The sequence below is a fragment of the Ochotona princeps genome, chromosome 16, assembly GCF_030435755.1.
Source record: "Ochotona princeps isolate mOchPri1 chromosome 16, mOchPri1.hap1, whole genome shotgun sequence".
Lineage (NCBI taxonomy): Eukaryota > Metazoa > Chordata > Mammalia > Lagomorpha > Ochotonidae > Ochotona > Ochotona princeps.
The window spans coordinates 29,437,639-29,463,292 of NC_080847.1; the positions used below are offsets into that span (position 1 = coordinate 29,437,639).

The following is a 25,654-nucleotide window of genomic DNA, read 5'->3' on the forward strand; positions in this document are numbered from 1 at the left end:
GGCATGTTCTTAGAGTTACTGAACAGCCTGCTAGATCCTTCTCCAGTTGGTCACAGGGACCAAGGCTGAGCCAGGAGCCAGGAACTTTATCCAGATCTCCTACATGGGAACAGGGACCAAAACAGGCCATTTTTGTCCGCCTTCCCAGTACGTTAGCAGGGAGCTGAATCCAGAGTGGAACAGCCAGGACTCAAACTTGCATCTATATGGGATGCTGGTAACACAGCCAGAGCCTCAGCCTGATAAACTACCACGCCAGTCCCCACACAGTCAGGAGGTGCAGGAGGGAACCAAGAGATGGTCAGGTAGGATATGCCCCACTTCCTGTCCCTTCTGCGATGCAGGATGTGGAATGGTTGCTGATCCCTGTGGCCTAGAGACCTTTAGCTCAGCAAAGACCAGTTACCAATTGCTGTCCTTCTCACCCTCCTCCAGGAAGAGAAGCTGAGCCAAGGTAGCTCTTCCCTCCCCAAACCCTGCCAGTGTGTTTAGAAAGGGCTGCACAGCATAGGAACTCAGCTGAAGTTTGAGTTCCACTGACCCTCGTGGCTTAGGCCAAAGTCCCCCCAACCAGACACCCTGTGTTTGATCTTCCAGCCATGGAAGCCTCTATGAGTGGGTGGGTGTGTGGCGGAATCACAGCATGTTGTTGCCCAGGACATGGAGTTCCCTAGCCAAGGGATGGCTTCACCTACTATGGCTCCTCTGGCTCAGTCTAAGAGGTGGGCCCCCTGCTAAGTAAAAGCACGGGGGTCATTGTTTTAGATCAGTGCCTGTACCGGCCCCAACAGACCAGGCTAAACCCAAAATGGAGTCACTCACACAAAAGTTCCACTTCCCCAAGCTGAAATTAAGTTGTTGATCTGACCACCTGAGGATGAGAGACCAAGTTTTTCACAACAGACCAGTTTCAACGGGCATGGTAATGAAATGAACTTCCCTCTGCCTTAAAACTTGAAAAAAGAAAAAGAAAAGTAACGGGAATGTTCCTATTGCCTTGCCTCCCTGTCCCGGCAAGGAAATGACCCATCTGACTTCCGTTCTTCTGTTTCTTCCTTCTGTGGTTTTCTCCGGAATGCCAACTTCCTGGGCTCAGCCCACTGGGACATGCTTAATCTATGGCACAGAACAAAGTGTAGTCTGATTCCAGAGTGAAAAGGAAGGAAGGTTTTTCAATGAAACGCTGCGCTTGCGCTCTGACTCCCCCACGCGGTACTCGGCAGCTCTACGACTTGGAGGACCTAGTGAACAAGGCCCTCGAGCTCCGTTCCTTCCTTTTCCCCGTCCCACCTCCAGGCACCACGGCCTCCTTGGGGGCTCCTGCTACACTCAGGCCTTATCCCTAACTACTACTCCCCCAGAAACTCTTCTCCGGAGGTCACAAACACTCCATCACTGGTGGGGGCAGGCTTCTCTCTGTGCCCATCTCTCCACTCAGAAGTAGACAAGCCAGACCCTCACTCACTTGCTGTCTCTCTCTGTCCCTCACTTCCTCCTCTCTGTGGGGACACAGATGTATCGAATCCAAGTCTGGGAGAAATCACCGAGAATGCTCAACTCTGTCCCCTCGTTGGGAATCCATTCTGTCTGCAGGGCTTGTTCCCAGCTGCTCTCTGCTTCACACCGAGGGGTTTACCCAACTCTCCTGGAGGGCGGCAAAGAAAAGGCCTGGGACATTTGTCTCTGACTCACAAACACCAGATGGCCACAATCCCCTTGTTATGAACAGCAAAAGAGATCACATCAGACACAAGTACAGGATGTAAGGAGTCTTCATTAGCCAAGCTTGGTGACAGCAGCTCCCAGTTCAGTCCAGGAACCACTGTGCTGCATAGTCACAGGTTTTTAACTCCCACTGGTGCCCAGCAGCCAGGGATTTTCTGATCAACTCAGGTGGTACCCATCACAAATCATTCAATCAACTTAAGAGGAGGACAATCCAATCAACTTACACCTTAGGCCAATCAGCTAGCAAGCATGTTTACAAGAGCAGATAGCTGGGGCTGGCCCTGTAGCCTAGTGGTTAAAGTCCTTGCCTTACACGTGCCTGGATCCCATATGGGTGCTGGTTCTAATCCTGGCAGCCTTGCTGCCCTTCCAGCTCCCTACTTGTGGCCTGGGAAAGCAGTCAAGGAGAGCCCAAAGCCTTGGGACCCTGTACCTGTGTGGGACACCCAGAAAAAGCCAGTCCCTTGGCTCAGCTCTGACCGTTGCAGACATTCAGGGAGTGAATCAGCAGATGGAAGATCTAACTATCTCCCTCTCCTCTTCTCTGTATATCTGCCTTTCCAGTAAATCTTTTAAAAAGAAAGCAGCTCTTTCACTCATGATCCGCCAACATGGGCCTCATTCGTACCAAAACGTGCAGGCGGCTCAGGCCATCACTGAGAAGTACTACACCCGGCTGGGCAATGATTTCCACACCAACAAGCGCCATCATCCTTAGCAAGAAGCTCCAAGGCAACAAGATCCACAGGCTGTCATGCACCTGATGAAGTACACCAGCGAGGCCCTGTGAGAGACAGCTCCATCAGGCTGCAGGGGGAGGACAGGGAATGGAGAGACAGCTATGTCTCAGAGCTCTCAGCCCTGGATCACGAGATCACCGAAGTAGACCCTGACACCAAGGAGATGCTGAAACTTCTGGACTTTGGCAGCCTGTCCAACCTACAGGTGACAGCCCACCATCGGGGTGAACTTCAAAACACCCCAGGGAGCTGGGTGAATCTTCCACTGTCAGATTTTCAACAAACTTCGTGACTACACACACACACACACACACACACATACACACACCACAGCTGTAGTTAGCCACACTCAAAACCTAGTCAAGGAACCCAAATGGAGCCCATTTACTCACTGCCATCGGGTGCCATCACCTGCCTGCACCACACCACACCCTGTCAGTTATTAGCTTGCTGTAACTGGTTCCTATGTGATTTCCTTAATTCATTAAACATTTTGCATATATTTTCTTTTGTAAAAGATTTATTTTATTGGAAACGCAGATGTACAGAGAAGAGGAAGATCTTCTGTCCGATGATTCACTCCCCAAGTGGCCGCAACGGCAGGTGCGCGCCAATCCGAAGCTAGGAGCCAGGAACTTCCTTCCGGGTCTCTCACACGGGTGCAGGGTCCCAAAGCTTTGGGCCATCCTCGACTGCTTTCCCAGGCCACAAGCAGGGAGCTGCATGGGAAGTGGGGCTGCCGGGATTAGAACCGTGCCCATATAATAATCCCAGCACGTTCAAGGCGAAGACCTTAACCATTACGCTATCATGCTGGGCCCGCATGTATTTTCTTAATCCACTGCTGCCTAAGACACCACTCAGGAATCAAGATGGTGGCATAGCGTGCAGACATGCTTGGGATGACGGAGAATCATTAGATAGGGTAAAGCACAGAAAGCAGGTTACAGAAAAAGATAAGGGTCAGTCAACAGGGGGGTACCTGGAGACCCCCTGGACACAGGGAAAAAGTAACAACAGTGAAGCGGTGTTACAGGGAACAAAAACCCACCAGCCATTAGTGAGCAGTGATCTGGACTCCAGCAACAACCAGGGATCCAGTGGCAGCTACAGAACAGCTCTTGTGCCAGGCAGGTGGGAGCTCAGGTTTGCACGGAGAGTTCGGGAGGAGAAGGCAGTCTGAGACTGGCCAATCCTGCCGAATGACTGGGCCCAGCAATGAATGGAAAGGGAATGGCAGACTCCCCGGGGCAGACTGGTGGTGGGTCAGAGCTCACAGCACAGGGATCACACGCCGGAGTGGACACGTTTCCAGCTAGTCACGCCAGGCTGATCCCACGGGGAGGACAGCACCAGCTTCGCGTCCTGCAGGATCTGTGCAGTCCCAGATCCAAAGGCCAACAGCCCCGGCTCTCCAGCAGTGCCTCACCAGGAGCCATCTTATGTGTTTAGACAAGAACAGGATTGCTGATAAACCAGTTATCTGGGACAGTTGGAGTCTTCCTAATCCAGGATAGTGATTGAACAAAAAAATTGACTTGTAGACCTGTAGGTAACACATCTTAAAAACCTGCACTAAGAAGAAAAATACACCAAACAGGATTGCAATGTCAAAAGTTAAGAGACAGAAGCAAGAATGGTACTGAAGACTCCCCAGTAAAGGAACAAAAACCTCTACCACCCTCAGAGTTAACTGAGGAAGACACTGAGAAAGTGTGGGACACAGAACTCTGAAACTCTTTATAAAGCTTCTGACCAAAAATGAGAAGCACGTAATACAGGAGTTCAAAAAATTTCAGGAGTTTATCATACAGGAAATGCATTAAATGAAATATGACATTTCAGAAGTTAAGAATACAGTGGAGCAAATTAAAAGTACAGTGGAGTGTCTCCAAAATAGAATGAATGAAGCAGAATAAAGACTATCAGAATTGGAAGATATTTCCTGTCATGAGGGGGAAACAAACAAAAAGCTGAAAGCAGAGCTATGCCAAGCTAAAAAAAAAAGTATCCAAGAATTAAAAGATACAATTAAAAGGTCCTACATAAGAGAGTTCCAGAAGGTGCAGAAAGAGAAGTTGGGACTAAAGGTTTATTCAATGAAATAATAAACAAAAACTTTCCTAATCTGGAGAATGAATTGGAAAACAATATATAGGAGGGTCACAGAACTCCCAACAGAATTCATTAAAAGTGAACCTCACCACGACACATAATCAAGCTCTCTTCAATTGAACATAAGGAAAAAATCCTTAAATGTGCGCATGAAAAAAATCAAGTGACCTACAGAGGAACCCCGACCAAACTCACAGCTGACCTCTTAGAAGAAACACTACAGGCCAGGAGAGAATGGAGTGACATATTCCAGACTCTGAAAGGGAAAAATTTTCAGCCCAGAATAACACAACCTGCAAAGCTCTCCTTTGTCTTTGAAAATTAAATAAAATTCTTTCACAATAAAGAAAAACTCCAAGAATTTGTGTCCTCCAAACCTGCCCTACAGCTAATACTCAAAGATGTTCTTGGAAAAGAGAAAAGGAATAGCAGCTACCAAAGCCAAAGGCAAATGTGGAGAACATCCCACTGAAAGGCTAACAGAAGACTCAATCAAAGAATAACCCATTACTAAGATGACAAAACCAAACTGCCACCTAGCCATAATAATTTTGAATGTAAATGAATTAAACTAATCAATCAAATGACATAGATTAGAGGACTGGATCAAAAAACAAAACCCATCTGCTGCTTACAGGAGACACATCTCACCAACAAAGATCAGAGGAAACTTCAAGTGAAAGGATGGAAAAAGATATTCCAAGCAAATGATCAGGAAAAACATGCGAGGGGAGCCATTCCTTTATCAGGTGATATAGACTTTGATGCGAAAAACATTAAAAGAGATGAAGAAGGACACCATATAATGATCAAAGGATCCATTCAGCAAGAAGAGATCATCATAATAAATGAATATGCACCAAATGTTAAGGCATCTAGCTATGTGAAACAAACATGAATGGATTTAAAGGGAGAAATCGACTCCAATACAATCATGTTTTCTCTAATATAAGGAAACCATCATGCAAGTTAGAATGTATAGTGATGGAATGACAAAGACTACCATATTCAGATGGGAAGACACAATACAACATGCATTCCTACTTCCAAGCAAAAGATGGACTCCCAGTGAAAGTGCTGGGCATATCTAGTCAATGGGATGATGGACTGTCTGACATTGTCTGTACCAGCAATGTCAGGACACACTTACGCAGCAGACTGATGGGAACTGTAACTCCTTCTGAAGGAATTTACTGCTGTGACAATCAGTCAGAGGGTGTGAATTGGGGGGAGGGGAACCCCAGACTATATAGAATTGTATGATAAAATTTAAAATAAAAATTTTTTAAAAAGACACCACTCAGGCGAGATTGGCAGCGATTCATAACTGGTGAACTATCAAAACCATTTGAGCAAGTATCTCAGAGGATGCCCCACATCCAGGACTTGGGGTAGGTGGGAAACTGGGTGGGGCTTCTCCTTCAATATCCCCCTTTACCTCAGATACATGAAGGAAACAATATGGAAATAATAGTCTTACCCCTTCCCTATAGCCCTTGAACCTTTTTTTCCCTAATTAACTATGTAAAGATTGTCAAAAATATAATAAAAAAATTTTAAAGAGACACCACTCAAACACACTGCTCCGAGTCTGTGAGTTTGTCTGACAGTTCCTTTGGTTCACATTAGGCTGCTGTGTCTAGTTCAACTAGAAGTCCAGCATGGCCTCATTCACATGCTGGCCACAGGCAATAGCTGGCAGTAGCTAAGCTGGGGCCATGGGCTGGGGGAGTTGAAGTCTCTTAGTCTTCCTTCGTGTGACTGCTTGGATATCCTCTTGGCATGGCAGCCTGACTTCAGGTAGAATTGTTTCACAAGTGACAAGAGGAATGAATCAGAAACTAACGTTTGGAGGCCAGCATCACAGCACACTGAGTTAATCATATCTGAGTTCCAGCTGCTCTACTTCCAATCCAGATCCTTTTCAATGCGCCTGAGAAAGTTGTGGAAGATGGCCCAAGGTTTGGGCCCCTACCACCCTCATGAGAAACCCAGATAGAATTCCTGGCTCCTGGCTTAGTCCCGGCTCAGCTCTATTGTAGTCATTTCGGGAATGAACCAGCAGATGGAAAATCTTTCTATGTCATTCTCTTTTTCTCTTTCTCATATGTGTGTATGTACCACTCTATTTTTTCAATAGGCAAATAAGTGAACCTTTAAAAAGAAAAATAGGCTGGGCTCAGTGCAATGGCTCAATTGACTAATCCCCCTCCTTGCAAGTGCCAAGATCCCATATGGGTTCTGGTTCATGTCCCAGCTGCTCCACTTCCTATCAAGCACCCTGCTTATAGCCTAGAAGGGCAGCAGAGGATGGCCCAAGTCCTTAGGACCCTGCATGCACATGGGAAACCTAGAGGAGGCTCCTGGCTCTGGATAGCTCAGCTTTGGCTGTTACAGCCATTTGGGGAGTGAGCCAATAAATGGAACATCTTTCTTTGTCTCTCCTCTCCGTAATTCTTTCCAATAAAAATAAATAAATCTTTTTTAAAAAGGAAAAGGAACGGCTGGTCCGAGTGCAGTGGTGCTTACAACTAAAAAGGAAAAGGAAGGAAGGAAGGAAGGAAACAAGGAAGGAAAGAAGGGAAGGAGTGAGGGAGGGAAGGAGTGAGGGAGGGAAGGAGTGAGGGAGGGAAGGAAGGAGGGAGGCTAAAGGTCTAAGAATCTATCTGGGAAGACCTAGCAGCTCACTTGCCTGGAATTCTGCAATTTGGTGCAGTCACAGGCAGAGAGCAGACTGCACACACCGGAAAGGAGGCATGTGTTTAGGGCCATGTCGAGACTACCTAACACAGGCACTGTCACTTGCTGACACTGTACCATTTATTCTCCATCTTCCCTTCAAGCATGCACACTCCTGAGAGCCCACAGTGTGCTTCAGTCACTCCTTGGCACATAGTGAGGAGTGAGGAACAGCCTGATGTGATTCAGATATGTGGGATGTAGCCAGTCTTGCCCATGAAGTGACCTTGACCTGCGAAGGGGCTAAGTCATTAAGGAAACCTGCTGCTCTTATCTCATGCCTGGAATGGCTCACATGAGCCTTAATATTCCCTGATAAACAGGGCAGCTTCAGGTTAGCCTATTTACCTTGTCCTAATGTCTCAGAGCCCATAGATCCACTATATCACGGCTGTGGGAAGACCACGTGAGGAAACCTGGATCTGTCCACTTCCTTCTTCTGTTTCTGAGTCTTCTCCATCTTTAGGCCTTTTCAAAATAGAGGCCCAGTGAATATTTATGGAATAAAGTGACTAGCCATCATCATGAGTTGTCCTAACCAGTCCCATGAAGTTGAGTAGGCGGAGCTGTAAAGCCTCCCTGGACTGCACACACAGGTAGGCCTGGCAGGAATGTGCCACATCACAGGGTCAAGGAGGAGCAGTGCTGAGTGCACCGATCACCCAGCAACCTGTTGATGTGTGGTTGTTCTACACTTGGTACAGGGGGGGCCAGCAGGGAGGGGTAGACACAGGGAGCCTGTGAATCAGCGAGAATCCCACAGGGACCACACAGAAAGAAAGAACATAACTAACTTCCCGCTATCTCAGCTCCAGAAACAGGACTTTCCCTGAGTTGGCTCTGTAGACCACCAAGTCTCAGCTGGGGGAAATTTTGACGCTAGGTGCCTGCTGGAGAAATCTTTGTTGTTGGCCAGGCTGGGGTGAGGGGGTTACTGTTGTTTACTAGTAACGGGAAAAGATGCTGCTAAGCATGCTACAGTTCCCAGCACAGACCCCACAACAAGAGAGCATCCTGGGGCTGGCACAGTAGCCTAATGGCTAAAGTCCTCTCCTTGCATGTGCTTGGATCCCATACGGGCACCGGTTCATGCTTTAGCTCCTCCGCTTCCCATCCAGTTCCCTGCTTGTGGCTTGTGAAAGCATTAGACAGCAGCCCAAAGCCTTTGAACCCTGCACCCATATGGGAGACCTGGAAGAAGCTCCTGGCTCCTGGCTTCGGATTGGCTCAGCTCCAACTACTGCAGCCATTTGGGGAGTAAATCAGCAGACAGGCGATCTTTCTGTGTCTCTGTAAATCTGCCTTTCCGATAAAAATAAATCTTTTTTAAAAATACAGATCATCCTGCCCTCAAATGTCAGCTGTGTCACTGTGGAGAAACCTTCGGCAGGGGCTGCTGGGAATACACTACGATGTGGAAGTGTAGTGTGTAGTGATGCTTGGCCCAGACACTGGGTTCCCAGCTAAGGTGACTGAGTTCTACAGATGGCTCCTCTCCATGTTGTACCAGCTGGAACAGTCATTTGTGAACTGAGCTTGGAAAGATGATGAAATGTTAACTTAATGAAGTTGTGAGGAAGGAGCAGAAGGCACAGAAACCCTAGTAACATGAGCTGGGCCAGATGGAGACAGGGCGACAGGGAGACGAGGCAGAGGGCAGAAGCTGAAGGGGCTGCAGCCCCAGCTGGGGAGCCTGCATTATACTCAGAGCTCAGGCAGAAGGTACTGCAGGATCTGGAGCAAACTATGAGCTGATGAGAACCTGCACTTTGAGAAAATGGCTTGGGCTGCAGCAACATTTGTACAAACAAACAAAACTTCTTCCAACCTGCTAGTTGTCCTTGAATAACACACAGAGGTGTTGTATCAAAAAAGAAAATGATGGTGGTTTGCATTGGTGATAGGGGACTAGGGAAATTGGACAACCTACAAGTGTTGGGGAAAGCAAAGACCTTAGCAGTGTCTGAGGTCCCCACAGCTGAGTCTCTTGGAGAAAGAGTAGGCAAACTCACAGGGCAACACATCTAACTGCAGACACACCCACCAGAGTCAGAATATGGTAGTTTTGAAGTAGGGCAGATGGTAGACATTGTACAGAATCCTAAGCTACAGAGAGGAGCAGGGGCTTGAAGCTTCTGCTGGCAGCAATCCATGGGTGAGTGTAAAAGGAAAAAGTGTGGTACAGAAAGGCTGTTCTGCTGTGCAACCGAAGCCTCCGTGGCCGGCACTGTATCTTAGTGGGTAAACAGCTGTGGTGTCAGCCTCACATACGGGCTCCACCTCGGATCCATCGGATCCAGCTCCCTGCTAATTAGCCGAAGAAAGCAGCCAGATGGCCTAAAGTGTTGGGAGTCCCTGCCACCCACTTGGGAGACCTGGATGACACTCCCAGCTTCAGCCTGGCCTAGTCCCAGCCACTGTGGTTATTAGGGGAATGAACCAAGAGACTAAAGATACCTTCTCCCTCTACCTTTGTAACTTTGACTTTCAAATAAATTAAAAAAAAAATGAAGTCCCTCAAGTAACAAAGCCTGAGAGCAGCCCAGCAGAGGAACAGGCGTTCCTCGACCTGGGTGGATATCTTCTCTCCCGGGAATTTATCTTCTGCCCCATGAGGTTCCCAGGGAATTGGGTGGGGGATGGGAGGGGGTGGCAGGACAACTGAGTTCCTCTTCGAGCCATCTCACTTCAAGTCAAGGGAACTTCAGAGAAAGTCCCTCCCAGTCCTCCTTTAGGGGAAAGTGGAGAGAAAGGGAGGCCGAAGCAGCTAGGGAGGCCCTGGTTCTCTTCCAGCTTCAGCAGCGCTCAGTGCACACAGCCATGCTTTGGGGTAGCATTTCCCAAGCCCTAGCACAAGTCTGTTCCACCCCGTGTGCGGTGGAGCCATGACTGCAGTCCTGTCTCTTCCTGTCAAACTCTATCTGTGACGACCCCTGGAAGGCACACTGGCCTGGACACTGCCAGCCAGAGCGCCTGGGTTCTGCGTCTCGGACTGGAGGGGTGAATCGGGCAACACTCTGTGTGCAAGTCGTTCTGTTCAGGACAACACCCTGAAGCAAGCAAGGGCCAAACCTCAGGGACTGGTCCTAACACATTCTCTTCTTCTGCTTGCTCTCACACATCGGCAGAAAGGAAAGAAGGCTATGTAGGAAGGCTGGCCTTTTTTTTCTTTTCTTTTTACAACACAGCATACAAGTGTGCATTCATCAAAGAGTCAGACTGTCAAGATTCCAAATACCTACCAGTTACCTATGGAAAATTCCAGAACCTTGCTGCGCTTGTGTGTCCTTTTTTTTTAAGAAAAAAGTTTTTTTTTTTTGAAACACAGAGTTACAGAGAGAGAAAGCGAGAGATTGAGAGAGAGAGATCTTCCATCAGCTGGTCACTCCCCAAATGGCTGCAATGGCCGGAGTTGGTTTAGTCTGAAGTCAGATGCCAAGAGCTGCATCCAGGTCTCGCCCATGAGTACATGGATACAAGTTCTTAAATCATCCTCTGCTGCTTTCCCAGACACCTCAGCAGAAAGCTAGATCAGAAGTGAAGCAGCCAGGACTTGAACCAGTGCCCATATGGGATGCTGGCACAAGGCAAGAAGCTTAACCTGCTCCACCATGGTGCCTGCTCCATGTGTCTTTATCTTCAAAATAACCACTGTTGGAGCTTTGGGATGTTCACAGAGAAGAGGATACTGCAAAAATCTTCTAGAAATCACATGTTATTTTTACTCTATTTTTTTTCAGTTTACCCCCACCCCAAAAGAGCAACAGAAAAGAGATACTCCATTAGCTCCTTCACGCCACATACAGTCCCAAGGGCCTGGACCATTTGGATCCCCCACATGGGTGGCAAGGGTCCAAGCAATTGGGTCACTTTCTGCTGCTTTCCCATGTGCACTAGCAGAGAGCTGGATGGGAAGAGAAGCAGCTGGGACTCCAACTAGTGCCCTGAGAGGGGATGCTGGTATGTCAGCTGGTGTTTTAACCCACTGTCCCCACATCCCAGTTCCCTCCACTTTACTTTCTGAGGGGCCCTTATATTCTCTCTGCCCTTTCTGAGTTCAGAACTGAGAAATGAAAGCAGGCATCAGACAGGAAGAGGTCACAATGTCATCGTCGCTGCAGACAGAAACCCAGCTAGAGGATGCGGCTGAGGTGTAAGTACCTGGGCCAGTCCCTGACATGGTGGGCATCTGCACACGGCACCCTCTCCAGGACAGTCCCAAGCCTGGTCAGAACAGCACTTCACAGGAAGACCAGTGAGGCTGGGCAGGTTCTTAATGGCTGACCACGCTGGCCTCTGCACTGGGAAGGCACTGACCACCTTGGAAATAGAGCAAATAATTCCTTCAACACCATCTCACAGGGGCTTCAGGGGTCATAGAGAAAACTGTAGGTAGTGCACCTAGAACAGACTTGGAGAAAGTTCATGGGTGGCATCAGTCCCCTGGGAAGTGAGGCCAGTTACACAGGCAAGGCTGGGAACCCGGGCGGGGAAGCCGCATCTCAGCAGCTGCACGGAGAGGGAATTCTGGAAGGGGGATTTCTTCCTCTCTCTCTCTCCTTGTTCCCCATGCACAGAAAACCTGGCAGTTCCCTAACGGGAAATGGTGATCAGATATGAACTGACAAGACTTTCACAGATGGGGGAAAAAAATCCAAAGCTGTGTGATTTCAGTGTTCACTGACCCAGGGGCAGGAGTAACATGTGAAGGCCTCGCCTGCTTTTGGGGTGTTTGTACAGGTTGCTTCTGCTGTTTCAGGGTGAGGTGCTGGGAGCTAGGGGTGGGTTGAGGAGAGGGCCTATTGTGTGCTTTTCCAGGCAGCTACCCTCCCCACCCAACAATCAAGCAATTCAGAATCACTGGCAGGGAAGTCAGAAGCAGCAAACAGGAACCAGCCCGGGGAAAGCCCTACCCAGTTCCCAAACAAAAGCAATTCCATTGAGCAGCCTGCAAAGACGGGAAATCACAAAGCCTCCTGGATAACAGGCCCTACTGCAATGGCAAGTCCAGGAGTGACAGATCAGCCAGGCCCCGCTCACCACAGCGCACCTGACCTGCGTCAGCCAATCGCAGGCCACCTACCTGCAGGAACAGGGCTGCTGGCTCTGTGGACACCCAGGGAAAAGCCGGCAGGGAAGCAGGAAGCTATTGGTTTGTGCTGAGCGGTTCTCTTCCGTGTTCTGAGTCATCCCTCAGTGGGGCACCAGGAGAACACCTGCCCGAGTTCCACAGACACATGGAAAACCCCAGCAGGCAGGAGCCCCGACAGACTTCACCTCGGGGAATCCCTCTTCCCAAGACCACTCATTCCCCTTGGCCTTTCCCACTGCAGCTTCCTTACAGCCCCCTCTTTCTCCTCGAGGGGGAATCTCCACTCACAGACCAGGTTCCCAGGCCCACAAGTCCGGAGCCACTTTACAACCTATGGGAAGTCTTCCTCAAGTATCTTTATAAGTTAGCAATAACAGTAGCTAACAGTGTCTGCAGGACCTCAGTCGATGAATGTACCAGTTCTTACATTTGCAGATAACTTAGGCAAGGCCTCTAGTATACTTTAAGCCATCCCTAGGTTATTGGTTGTACCTAATGCAATGTAAATGGTATATAAAGACATGTCATGCTGCCTTATTTAGCAAGGGTGGGCACTCTCTTTACACCAAGCGCCATTGGAATATTTCTAAACAGCATTCATGGGCCATACAAAATCATCAAATCAAAAATTAACTTGCTGCAAATTAAGTGAATTTTCAGTCCTGCTGTGGTTACTTTGGAGGGGTCAGACCAAGTGCTTCCACAAGCTTTGCACAACCCATGGACCAGATGTTCCCCACCCCTGGTTTAGGGAATAACAAGAAAAAGTCTGTGTACATTCAGTGCAGATGCAATTTCTTTTTCCAATTTTCTTTTGACCGGGGTTTGCTTGAATCCACAGATGAGGAATCCCTTGGCTGCTGAGCACCTAGCATACTTTTAGCCAACTACCAAGAGTCTCCCAGAGGGGGTGTGCTGGGAAAACTGGCCTGGATCCTTGATGCCACATGGCCATCAGCAAAAATCTTCCTGCTGCCACTGTTCCACCTGCTCCCCTTTCCACCCAGCACTGCTCAGACTGCAGTGTGCTGGCACCAAGCTCCAGGGCCCTGCTAGACTACAGCACTGCTTCCCTCTCCCTTCAGTGACCATCAAGACATTCCTCCAGGCCTCCTCAGCTCTGTTCTCCAACATGTGCATTATCTGGGAGAGGGTTCCCAGGCTGTGCCCAAAGGTGGGTGAGCAGATGATCCCTAGGACACTGTGCGGATCACTTATGGGGAAAATGCTTCCAGCAAAGACCCTGAGGGCCAAGGTGGCACAGCACAGAAACCACCGGTGTTGACAGGATCAAGCACCACCTCTCCCAGGAAACCAGCGTCCAAGAGAGGCCTGCAAACACATCACGCTGAAGTCCAGACTGGAAAAACTGTACAGAAAACAGGGTGAGGAGCACACCTCAAGCTGTGCTGACTCAAAAAACCCACCAGCAGCTGACCAGAAGCCTGAGTGCACAGCCCAGCTGCCCGGCCAGGTGGTCCTGCGCTGCCGACACCCCTCTTACACTTACCTTTAAGGGTGCTTCCAACATGGAAAAATGCTAACAAGTTTGCTGATGACAGGGTGGGGGGACTGTATACCTTGGCAGCCCGACCAGCTGCTGCTGCCTGGCACCACATCTGGAATCACAACAAGCAGAACCTGAGTGCCTGAGCTCTTCTCTGGAACCACGACGATGAAGAGTGATGGCATTGTGTTTCAGAATAGCAGTGGTGTAAAAATAAACTGTATTTAAACGTGAAAGGATCTAAAATTCACGAAGGTCAGTAAACATCACGCTTGAATATTATAAACTGCTGAACATAAAAATGAAAATAGACATGAGACAGCTGGATAGTACCCTATAACCAGTTTAAGGTTTATAGCAGCCGGTTGTATATAAGCTAAAATCGAGATGTCTATGAAGCAGTTACAGGATGTGGTTAAGAACTTGCATTTCTAACATATTGGTCACTCAGTACCATGTCAATTAACTTCATGATGATGCTGTAAATTTCCGTTTTTCTTCCTGTTGTTGAAGTTGTGTAGTGGCTTTTCATTGGAGGGGATGATATCCTGCCAGCTCTACTTTCAGATCAAGGATGGTCTCCCAATGAAAGTGTTGAATTTAACTGAACAATAAGTTGTTGGACTCTGCATGGTCCATACCCGCAATGAAGGAATCAGGACTGGTTATGAACTGTATTACTGCAACAATATGGGGGGAGGGCTTGGGAGAATCCCAGAGTCTATGAAACTGTGTCATAAAATGAAGCAATTTTTTAAAAAATCAATGGGATTAAGTTAAAACACACACACACACGGATCCTGCTGCTGCTTTCTTGGTGAAGGTTTGAGGAGCTGGTTATAAGTCAGGGATTTTTTTGTTTGTTTCCCCGTTACACCTAACACATTTGGTGAGCATTTACTGCCTCCGGTACGATATTCATTTTCACAGTAGCAAGTGCTGTAACGGTCTCACCTACATTGTACAGGTCAGGAATTAAGACACAGGTGTTAAAATTCCCACCTCCTTCACTCTACAACATTTAGCTCTGAGGCAGGAAACTAATCCTTTATTTTCCCGAATCTGTTTTTCCTGGACTCGGAGAAGGCAGGTTCAATGCCACACTAGAGGTAACCAGGTGCGACCAGCGCTTTCATAGGTGGGAAACGGAACTGGGGTGGGCAAGGGGTCAGTCGCCCCAGTCCCACTAGAACAACCCGAGTCCCGCTCCCCCTTCAGGTGCTCTCCATAACAGCCCCCTCCCTCCCTACCAGAAGAACTCAATTTCTTGAATTTGCTTAATCATGTTTTGCATTTCAGTTTTCCATATCTATTACCATTGTCTCTTCCCGTTACCATGTTTACCGAAAGACATCAAGAGGAGGAAGGAGAGGGAGTGTAAGAAAAAAACAGAAGTCTCGCCCACTAACAATGTAAAACCACAAACCTGCATTCATCAATGACCCCCCAAAGCGCCGGGGCTCCAGCAGAGGAGGCCGCCCGGGCCTGCCCAGCTCTCCCTGCGCCCTCAACTACCATGGCGACTGCAGAAGACGTCAGCCTCCGTCGCCGGCATCCTACCGCCCTTCCCCCAGGGGGCGGCGAGCCTCAATGACGTCTGAGGGCGGGCCGCGGCGGCGGCGGCGGCGAAGGGGTGGAGGGCTTCGCTGCCCGCAGTTGCCAAGCTGCGGTGTCCGTGGCGGGATGGTGTAGCCTGGCCTGCGGGCGGGCGGGCGCGAGGCGGCCGGAGACGGCCGACACCGCCTGACGGACTCGGGTGCTTGAGGCAGCACGCTGAGGGGGCGTCGCCGCCTCCGGCCCCCGGCGCCACCGCCGGAGGCCGCGCCCGCCATGGCGTCCCGGGCGGTGCTGGACGAATTCACGGCCCCTGCCGAGAAGGCGGTGCTGCTGGAGCGGAGCCGCTTGCGCATCGAGGGCCTGTTCGGCGTGAGCCTGGCCGTGCTGGGGGCGCTGGGGCCCGAGCAGCCGCTGCCCGCGCGCATCTGGCTGCAGCTCCGCGGCGCGCAGGAGGCGGTGCACAGCGCCAAGGTGAGTCCGCGGCCGCGCGAGCCTGGTCGGCCCGTGGCCCCGGCGCGCGGCGCTGTCTTGGGGGAGGATCGCTGTCTTGGGGGAGGATCGCGTCCTTGGCCCCCGCTAGCCCTGCTGCTGCTGCTGCTGCTGCTGCTCGGGGCTCGCCGTTCCCTTCCCGCAAGCTCAGTGGGAGAGGTTGCTGACGAAAGCACATCTCGGGGCTGATGGGCTGGCGCGGCATGGACGTGCTGGTCCGCCTGTGGCTCTCACGGCCCCTAGGGATGGTGCGCGGGGGCTGCGGGGCTGCGCCCGCATCTCCATGTGCAGAGGTGCAGCCTTCTTCCTCCTCCTCGCTGGACTCCTGCACGGGAACCTTTTTGGGATCCCAGTCCTGCCTGGTAACCGGGGAGGGGGGGATAACCCTCATAGTAATGAAATGAGAAAGCCCAGGGAGGAGAGCATAACATGATTGCTGGGTGCCGTTATGTACACACCGTGAGTAGCGCATCAGCCACAGAAGGATGATGCTGTCTTTTAGATAACACTAAGATCGATTTTCTTAGCTAGCGCCTTTCTTTTTACATTAACAGCTGTGGAAACTGAAACTCCAAATGGTGACTCACGTGTCTAAACCTTTCAGACTGTTAACTACCCGAGATCTCCCTTCAAGCCCGGTACAGCAACCACTTGTGTTCCTGGTAGGGCAGAGAAACAGTGTCTACCCATTGATGGTCCGGTAATCCACTAACCAGAGGAACCGGAGAAACAGCAGTTTCATTACATGCATCTGCATGGGAGTCCCACAGAGGGTGGGCTCCTGAGCTACCTACAGCCAGGAAGAGGAGTCCGGGCTGTCTGTGGATTTTCTGTCCTCTGGGATTTGGAAGGCTTGTTTGCCCTCAGTCACATTGGGGGCTGAGGAGAAGGCAGCTCTTTCCATTCAGCGTGCAGTCGCCTGCCTGCCGGACCTGGGCTTGGAGGATGGAGCTTCCTGAACTCCAGGATCCTCCCGGTTTTCCCATCCCATGTGGGAGGCGGCAGGATTCAGATGTAGGACGCTGGTTCCAGAGCCCTTGCCCTGGATGCCTGACTCCCGAGCGGGTCCTGAGAGCCTGGGAGACTCCCTGATTGTGGCTCTGGAGGTTCTCAACAGCCAGGAAGGCTGGAGGGCCTGCTTTGGATGTGTTTAAAGAAGGCTGACATGCTTGGGGATGTGGTTCTTCTCCACAGCTTGCCTGAAAACATGGCAGGTGCAGAACGGAGGTAGTGCTTGCTCTTTAACCCGCGCTCTGCTTTGGGGCAGTAGTTTGGATTTCTGCCTCTACCCCCTCCTTCCTTTTCCCGTTACCCAGTTGCTTCTGATCGCCAAGGCTGAAAGCTCTGGCATGACTCTGTCTTATTTCTTCTGGAGCCCCTTACACATTGTGCCTTGCCTTGCCATGGCCTTTTCGGGGTGTCTGAATATGGTCCCTCATTTGCCCCCTGCCTTGAAGAGCAGCAGTTAGTGCACTCCCACTTGGAGAGTGTACGCCCGGTTTTCTGGTTTAACACCACAAGCCTCAACTGTCATCCAGTCCCACCTCCTTGGCCCTGTGCTTTGCATCTGCTGTAGGCGCTGCTCCACAGCAAGGCCCTTCCCAAGCTTCCAGGCAGCCCCATCTGCTCCTGCTGTGTCTGTGTGCACTTGGCTTAATCTAATTGGAAAAGGTGTGTCTTGCCTTATCTGGGTGGTTTGTCAGCTGTCTGGTTAGCTTTGCCTCATGTATTACTCATGACCCAGCCCTGTCACTTGTAAATTCTTTTTCTTTCCTGGAGGGAAAGAGTTGAATGCCACAATCCTTTGCTTTTTGTCCTGTTGGTTCATTTTGGAGTTTTTTGTTAATTTGGGAAGCCAAGAAAACAATAACTTAATTTAAAAAAAAAAGTGGTAGAGCTGAGTTGGTTCAACATCCATGTTTTTTGGCTTTTGTGTGTGTATTTTAGTTTGCAGTTCTCTTGTACACTCCCCAAATGGTCCTAAGGACCAGGGCTGGGTCAAGCCAAAACCAGGAGCCTAGAACTCTCTCGTGAAGTGCAGCGGCCAGAGATGCTTTCTCAGGCACTTGGCAAGGAGCTGGATCAGAAGTGGAGCAGCCTGGACTCGAAGTAGCCCTTATTTGGGATGAAGTAGGAGATTGTACTTGCTGCGCCACAGTGCCAGCCCCTGCATCTGCAGCATTTGAAGTTAAGCTGTGGGAAGGAAGCAGATTTGGGAGAAGGACAATTTAGAGTGAAGAGTATGCTCGCTCTGGCAGCACAAATGATTAAGGTAATGGAATGAAGAGGCATTTTGAAACCACTGGAATAACAGCTGATCAAAAGAAGCTGAGTTCAGCTGTTCTGGGTTCCACCTAGTGGCTTCATTTGTTTTCTTTAAAAGTGTTAATTCTGCAAAGGCCTAGATAGAAGAGAATGTGGAAGTGTAGCAAGCCTCGGTTTACTGGAGAGGGTCAGCTGGAAACCTCTGGGCAGGAGGTGATATCCAGGGAAGTTGAGGAAATGCACCTGAATGGCCCCTTTGTGAAAGGGGGATTTGTTGGAGGAAACCCCACATTAGCTGAGCCAGGAAGAGCCCCAGGTGCCTGGCATTCCACCCAGCAGGGGTTGTGAGCAGAAGTCCAGAAGCCAGAAATCACACAGAGTGGCATGGTGGAGCATCAAGGCCTCTTGTGGGTTTTGAAGTCAGGAATCCAAATGTCAGGGTCTTCTCCACTAGGGAAACTGAGGATTTTCAGAGGGGCGAGAATCTTCCTAGGATTCTGCACTGGGTGCTTAGGGGACTGGAAGACCCAATAGAAAATTGTTGCAAGTTAGAGTTCCACTGAAACTGCATGGTTTTTACAAGGACTGAGCAACCCCATGAGGCATGAGTGTCAACAAGTAGGAATAGGTTTTAAGGGACAGTGGCAGGAAGGATGGCTGAGAACAGTGTTTACTTGGAAGAGCCAAGTGGGGCATTGTCTCACTTGCCAGGACTGGTGCTCCTCAAGGAGCACTGTGTGACACACGGAGTGTATCCAGAGTGTACAGTGACACATGAAAGGAAGGGCCCTCTGCCCACCCGGATTAAGTGTTTTCAGCAGGCTGAGTTTGGGGAGCCCCAGGCAGACCCAGGACCCAGAGATCTAGAAGGTAGCAGTGTGTAAGTCCAAGGATCAATTTGTGTTTCTCTAAGATTGTCTAGGAGAGCCTAGGAAAGAAGTAACGGGTTACCTGTGGGAGGGGCCGCTCAGAATGTCTTGACGGAAGATCCTGTTGAAAGTTCAGTCATAGCAGGAGAAGCAGACCAGAGGAAGAAGGAACTCGGCACACTCTAGTTCCAAGTTGAGATAACCTTGTGTCTGGTAGGGTGAATAGAGGGTGAATGCGTGTTTTCCAGAGAGCAGGGAGTCCCTAGCAGGGGTTAAGGCATATGCAAATCACAGGGATATGAAAGAATGCCATTTTGTTACAGACTGCATGCAGCAAGTGGCCAGGTCACACAGTACTGGGTTCCTGGAGGAGAGCATGGTTGATGCTCTGCAGGCAAGTTGTAGAGAGTCCGATTTACCATTCCAGAAATTGCCTCAATGTTCACATCCCTGGGCTCCTGCTGCTAGTTTGGCTGCTTGCAGGCTTGCCATGCTGTGTGAGTGTAGGAAGTGAGAGTAAGCGTCTGACAGCATATGGCCTTTTGACATGACTGGTAGTGGCAAGACAGTGTGTGAAGTGGCTGCGGCGCAAAGGGTGCCCAGAGAAGGGCTGCAGTCTAGAGCAGAACATCATGGAGGCCAAGGAGTTTGAGGACTGAAACAGAGGTACGCCCTTGAGAAAGAGAGATTGATGATGCCTGCCAGGCAAGGCTGGAAATTCTCCGTGTAGGCTGTGTCAGTCCTGGGGAGTGAGGTGAGTTGAGCTGTATGCGGTGGTGATTGCATGGTAGTGGGACCACAGTAAGCTGAGACCCTGTGTGGCCCGTGGAAGGCAAATCTGCATGTGTAGTGTCAGCCAGTTACAGGGCATTCTCAGTGATATCTGACTGTCCAAGAGGAGTTAATCATCTAGGAGACTCCTGGAGGCCGTATATCTTTAGGAGCAACTTGTTTGTGTTTTTCTGGGTGATAATGCTTTCAAAAGCTATGCACTCTATAAATTATGCCATTTTTTTTCCCATGAATTTTTAAATTTTTTTTAAAGAACTATTTGGAAAACAGAGAATACTCCCTCCTACTGGTTCACTTTCCAGATACCTACAAGGGCCGGGCTGGGCCTAGCTGGGCAAGGCCAAAGTCCCATGTGGAAGTGCTAGGGATCCAGCTATGCAATCGTCTGCTTTCTCCCAGGGTTTGAATTGCAGGAAGCTGAGACTAGGAATGGAGCTGAATTTAAGACTTGGGAGGTGTGCAGCCATCACAAATGGGACCTTAACCACTCTGCCAAATGTCTCCCCTGAAGTATATACTCTAAAAAACATGAAGCCACTGTACATGTGAAATAACGTGTTGGTGGGACAGATTCAGCTTTTGGGCTGCCTTTTCAGGACCTCTACTTTAAATAGAAGGAAACAGGGCCGGTAAGATATGCATTTGTATTTCCATTCAGAATTACTGTGGTGAAGTGGGATGCTGGTTCAGCCCAGGGCCCGTGAGAGCTTGGCAACAGTGCAGTGTGTTAGCTTCAGCGGAGCTTCCGGGAGTGCACTGGAAAAGAGCAGGCGTGAAGGCCTGTGGGACCGGAGTAAGGGCCATGGAGAACTAAACAGCTTGAATGTATAGTGTCTCTTGACCCAGACATTCTCTTGTAGACGACACCTTACCCTATCCGGAGAGTTGGCAAGGCCAGCACACCAGGACTAGAGCTAAACAGGTCTGCAGAACCACTGAGCAAGGCAAAGTAGTGCCAAGGAATTGTGATGGCCAACCTTGTTCAAGAGAGCGGAAAGGCAGTGTGAACTGTGAGAACAGGCAAGGCCTGAGACCCTGTTGTGAGACATGCATACTGGGGCAGGATTCTAGTCATTATTGGAGAGTTATCATCAAAAATTTCAGAGATCAACATTTTGAGAAAGAGAACTCCCTTATCTGCTGGTTTACTTCCCAAATGCTTGCAGCAGTGGAGCTGGGCTAAGGCAGAAGTTGAGGGCCAGGAGCTCAATCCAGGTCTCCCATGTGGGGGTAATACAAGTTCTCAAATCATCATCAATGCTACCAAAGTGTGCATTGCTCCAGTTGGAGTCGGGAGCGAGAGCTGGGGGTTGAACTCAAGTACCCCAGTAAGATGCAGGCAACATAACTGTTAGACTAAACTTGCGCCTGTGTGAAGGAATTGTGAGGAGGACATTGAGGACCAAGAGGTGCCTCAGTGGCTGCGGGTGAAGGGCAAGGTGAGGCACTGCTGAGGTCCTGAAATCCTAGCAGAAAATGGAGTGCTAAAGTTAGTGAACCAGCAGCCTGTCCGAGGTTAGCAGATGGACAGGACTTGGAATCAGTGGCGTGGCTGCTTGGGTTGGGGCCCCCTGAGTCTGCGGGCTGCTCGTTGTGTAGCTCACAGCTGCTTGCCTCCTGGCATTCGACAGCCCCAAGGGACTCAGCAAAGCACTAGCCTGGACGAAAGGGTCCTGGGGAGAGGGGTCCGGAGGATGAGCTGGCCTTAACACATACCCAAGGCACTGCTAAGGTAGCCTCACAGCCAGTCCATTCTTTACTGGAGAGATAGTGTTAAGAGGAGCTGCTAGTTGGCCTTTTTCCAACTGTTTTACTTGGTATTTGTGGAGTTAGGAAGGGAACAGGGCAGAATGAAACAGTTTTGGGAGAATGACTGCCTGGCTTCAGAGGGTTAACACTGGCCCACCCTGCGCTGTTGCATTTTTTTTTTTTTTTTTGCTTGGAGGAGACTCCCAGAGGCTACGTATCTTTGTGTAAGCTGTTTGTGTTTTTTCTAAGTGATATATATATTTTTTTCAAAATTATGGATGCTATAATTATGCCAATAAGTTTTGGTACCTGGGTTCCTAAATGAGTTCTTGAACTTAAACAGGCTTATGGAGGAAATATTCGTAGAGGTAACACTGGCTAGTACATTGACTTTCTGTTTTCATTTTACCAGAAGGGAGGGTGCTGGTCTTTTGCACTTCCTAGAATGGTGTGGGTTTTTGTGTGTGTGTGTTTTTTTTTTTTTTTTTTACTCAGTGCGGTTGTAAAACTCCACTTCTTAGGAAACAGTGATTGATTCAGTCCCTTTAATATTCTGGGTTATACCAGAATGTTGAAATGAAGGATGCTCAGACTGCCGATACCAAGATCAGTGATTGCTCATGACTCAAGTTTCTGCTTCCCTGTTTTGCTACCAGTTTTGTGGGGTTTTGATGAAATCAAGGGCCATATCTTTTTTTTTGTTGTTGTTGGCTTCTTATTAAATCAGCCTTTTTTTTCTTTAATATTTATTCATTTTTTTCTTGGGAAGTCAGATTTACAGAGAGAAGGAGAGACAGAGAAAGATCTTCTGTCCGGTGGTTCATTTCCCAAGTGGCTGCAAAAGCCAGAGCTGAGTTGATCTGAAACCAGGAGCCAAGTGCTTCTTCTGGGTCTCCCACGTGGCTGCAGGGTCCCAAGGCTTTGGGCCATGCTAGAGTGCTTTCCCAGGCCACAAACAGGGAGCTGGGTGGGAAATGGAGCAGCCGGGACACAAACAAGTACCCATATGGGATCCTGGCTCATACAAGGCAGGCAAGGACTTTAGCCACTAGGCTTCCGTGCCAGGCCCAAATTAATGTGGTTTTATAGGGTTAGCAGGGGGAGAACCCTCACAATAATTAAAGAACTCTTTGTTTTAAAAAAGATTTATTTATTTTTATTTGAATAGCAGACTTATAACAGAGAGAGTTCTTTATCCATTGGTTCACTCCCCAAATGGACACACCAGGAGCTAGGCCAGTTTGAGGCCAAGAGCTCCTTCTGCGTCTCCCTTGTGCCTGTGGGGGCCCAAGCTTTGAGGCAGTCATTAGCAGGGGGCTGGATCAGAAGTGGAGTTCGAACTGGCACCCATATGGGATGCTGGCACCACAGGCGGAGGCTTAGGTTGCTGTGGCACAGCACCAGCTCCAAATAACTGTTTAATCAAGTATTTCATGTGGAAACAAGGAGAATGCTTTTGCTTAAAGAAAACTGAAGTTGTTGTTTTTTTTGTTTTTTTTTTTTTTTTAAGTTTTTTAGGGTGTCTGTGTTACAGCACAGCGAACTACTCTACTTCCAGTCTAGATTTCTGGTAAGCCACCTGGGAAGGCAGCTGGACCCCAGCTGCCTGTGTGGGAGACTCAGAAGGAGTTTCTTAAAGTTCCTGGTTTGGGCCTGACCCACTGCTGGCTGTTGTGGCCTTTTGGAGAGTGAACTAGGGGGCATAAGATTTCTCTTTCCCTTTCTACCTTTTAAATATATTAACAAATCTCAAAAAAAAAAAAATAAGTTGTTTCTTTAGTGGTTTTGTTTGGTCCTGGTGTTGATAGTCTTAGTCTTGTGCAGTAGCTAAAGAGTGAGCGTTGTGTGAGTACATTTACATCTGAATTTCCTGCCTGAAAGTTACTATTATCACATCTTAAAAATTTTTGTGAGAGATCTTTTATCTAATAATTCTTTCCCCAGATGCTGGGGCTAGGCCGGGCCTACAACAGGAACCTGGAACTCAGTTCAGATTCCCAGTTGGGTGGCAGGGACCCAAATACTTGAGCCATCATCTGCTACTTCCTGCAGCGCCCATTTGCAGGAAACTGGAGTCTGAAGTGGTGTTGGGCCCTCTGGTACTGGGTGCAGATGTTAGGCCCTCTGACACTGGGTGCAAATGTCCCAAGTCGTGTCTCACCGCCATGGTGAGAGTCCGGCTGCTTTTGATAGAAACCACCTGTAATACCACAAGTTTATCCACATTCTTGAACCAATACATTTAGATATGTTTCATTGTTGACCCTGGTATTTTTAACATTAATGGAAGGTAAGGAAGTTTATTTTAATATTATAGGTAGATTAAGGTAAACTGATAATATCCGTAAGCCAGGTAATATATTTTTAGTAATGATAAGCAAAATAGTAATTTAGCTTGCTTTCTTAAGTCTAAAGCAACAGGCTGGGCAGTAGGTGGACTCTGTCCCCTCACAGTCACAAACTGCTACAGCTCTGGCCACCAGGCCTCTGCGGCGGCAAGGGATGGAGGAGGAGATAACACCTTTCCAGAAAGTTCAGCAGGCTTCAGCTGACGCCTCTTTGGCCACAGCTGTTACCACATGTTCACAGTCGCAAAGGGAGCTAAGCAGTGTTCAATTCAAACTGCGTTTTTGTGTCCTTAAACAAATCTGGGTTCTGTTATTTAAAAAGCAGAGGTTGCCTATTTATAGACAAAGGCAGAGTTGCCTTATCATTAAGAAATACCAGACATCCAAAGAAATTAATTTGTTTTAACATACTTCTTGTTAGAGGATAAAAAGAGAAACATGTGAAAGTAAGGTGTCGATTTTGAGTGGATGTTTCGTGCACAGTTAAGTTTCTGCTAGGACAGCCTATTCTGAAATTGGAGTGGATATTTCTAGTCCTAGCTCCACTTCCCATCCGGTTGCTTGGGGGCCAGGGTGGAGGAGAAAGCAGCAGGATGTTGGGCCCACATGGGAGCTCGGGTGGGTCTGGGCTCTTGGATTGGCTCAGCTCAGCTCAGCCCTGGCTGTTGAGGGCATTTGATAGTGGAAGGAAGACCTCTGTGTCTCTGTATCTCCTTTTGTGAAAAAAGTGTCAGCATTATAATTGAATACGTAACGGTGTATTTTCATAATTACATAATTATATATATATATATATATGAATAACTTATCTGCCCACTAAACTGAGAAAGTTATCTTTTCATGGAAGAAAAATCTTTTTTTAAAGTGTGCATTGTATTCTGCAGTGATTAGATCAGGGAAACAACATTTCAGTGTTTAGGTTAACATTAATGGGATCAATCAGACTTACTTGCCTAAAAGTTCATCTTATTACATGAATTTGGGATTCATAAGTAAAAATTAAAGTAGTATTTGTTTCTGTGTTTTTGTCCTTGAAAAGGTAAGCTGGCTTACTGGTTTACCCTTCCTGTGTCCACAGCAACCAGGGCTGACCCTGGCCTAAGCCGGGAGGAGCTGAGAACCCTATCTGAGTCTCTGTTTCTCTCTCTCTCTTTTTATTTTTACTTTTCTTATTATCATTTTATGATACAGTTCCATAGGCCCTGGGTTTTCCCTACCCTTTCCCTAAATCCCCTCCCCTCCCCCCAAGCCCCTATATGATTACTATAGTTCTTCATAAACAGTCATATGTCCATCGTTGTGGGCATGGACAATGGCAGAGATACAGTTTCACTGGGAGTCCATCTTTGATCTGGAAGTAGAGATGCTTACTGTATTGTATCCTAACATGTGGATATGATAGTCTCCATTACACCTCCCCTTAAATGAAAAGCCACAAAATAAAATCAACAACAGGAAGAAAAGTAGAAATTTACAACATGAAGTTAAATAACATGCTACTGGGTATGATAGTCTCCATTACATAGTTATTGTACATCCCTGCCCCCTCTTTATTTTTTTATTTTTATTTTTTAAGATTTATTTATTTATTTTTTATTGGAAAGGCAGAAAATACAGACAGGAGGAGAGACAGAGAGGGAGATCTTCCATCCAAGTGACCACAA

The 25,654-nt window shown here is 48.5% G+C and overlaps 1 protein-coding gene and 1 pseudogene across 1 annotated transcript in view; both read left to right on the plus strand.

Moving 5' to 3' along the window:
• Positions 1 to 2,339: 2,339 nt before the first annotated feature.
• Positions 2,340 to 2,725, plus strand: LOC131482249 (small ribosomal subunit protein eS17-like; annotated as a pseudogene).
• A 12,812-nt stretch (positions 2,726 to 15,537) lies between these two features.
• N4BP1 (NEDD4 binding protein 1) overlaps positions 15,538 to 25,654 on the plus strand; it is a 42,437-nt gene continuing 32,320 nt past the window's right edge. The window contains exon 1 of the mRNA XM_004583830.4: positions 15,538 to 15,949. Coding sequence (XP_004583887.2) covers positions 15,752 to 15,949 — 198 coding nt within the window. The 5' untranslated portion in view covers positions 15,538 to 15,751. The remainder of the gene's footprint in view (positions 15,950 to 25,654) is intronic.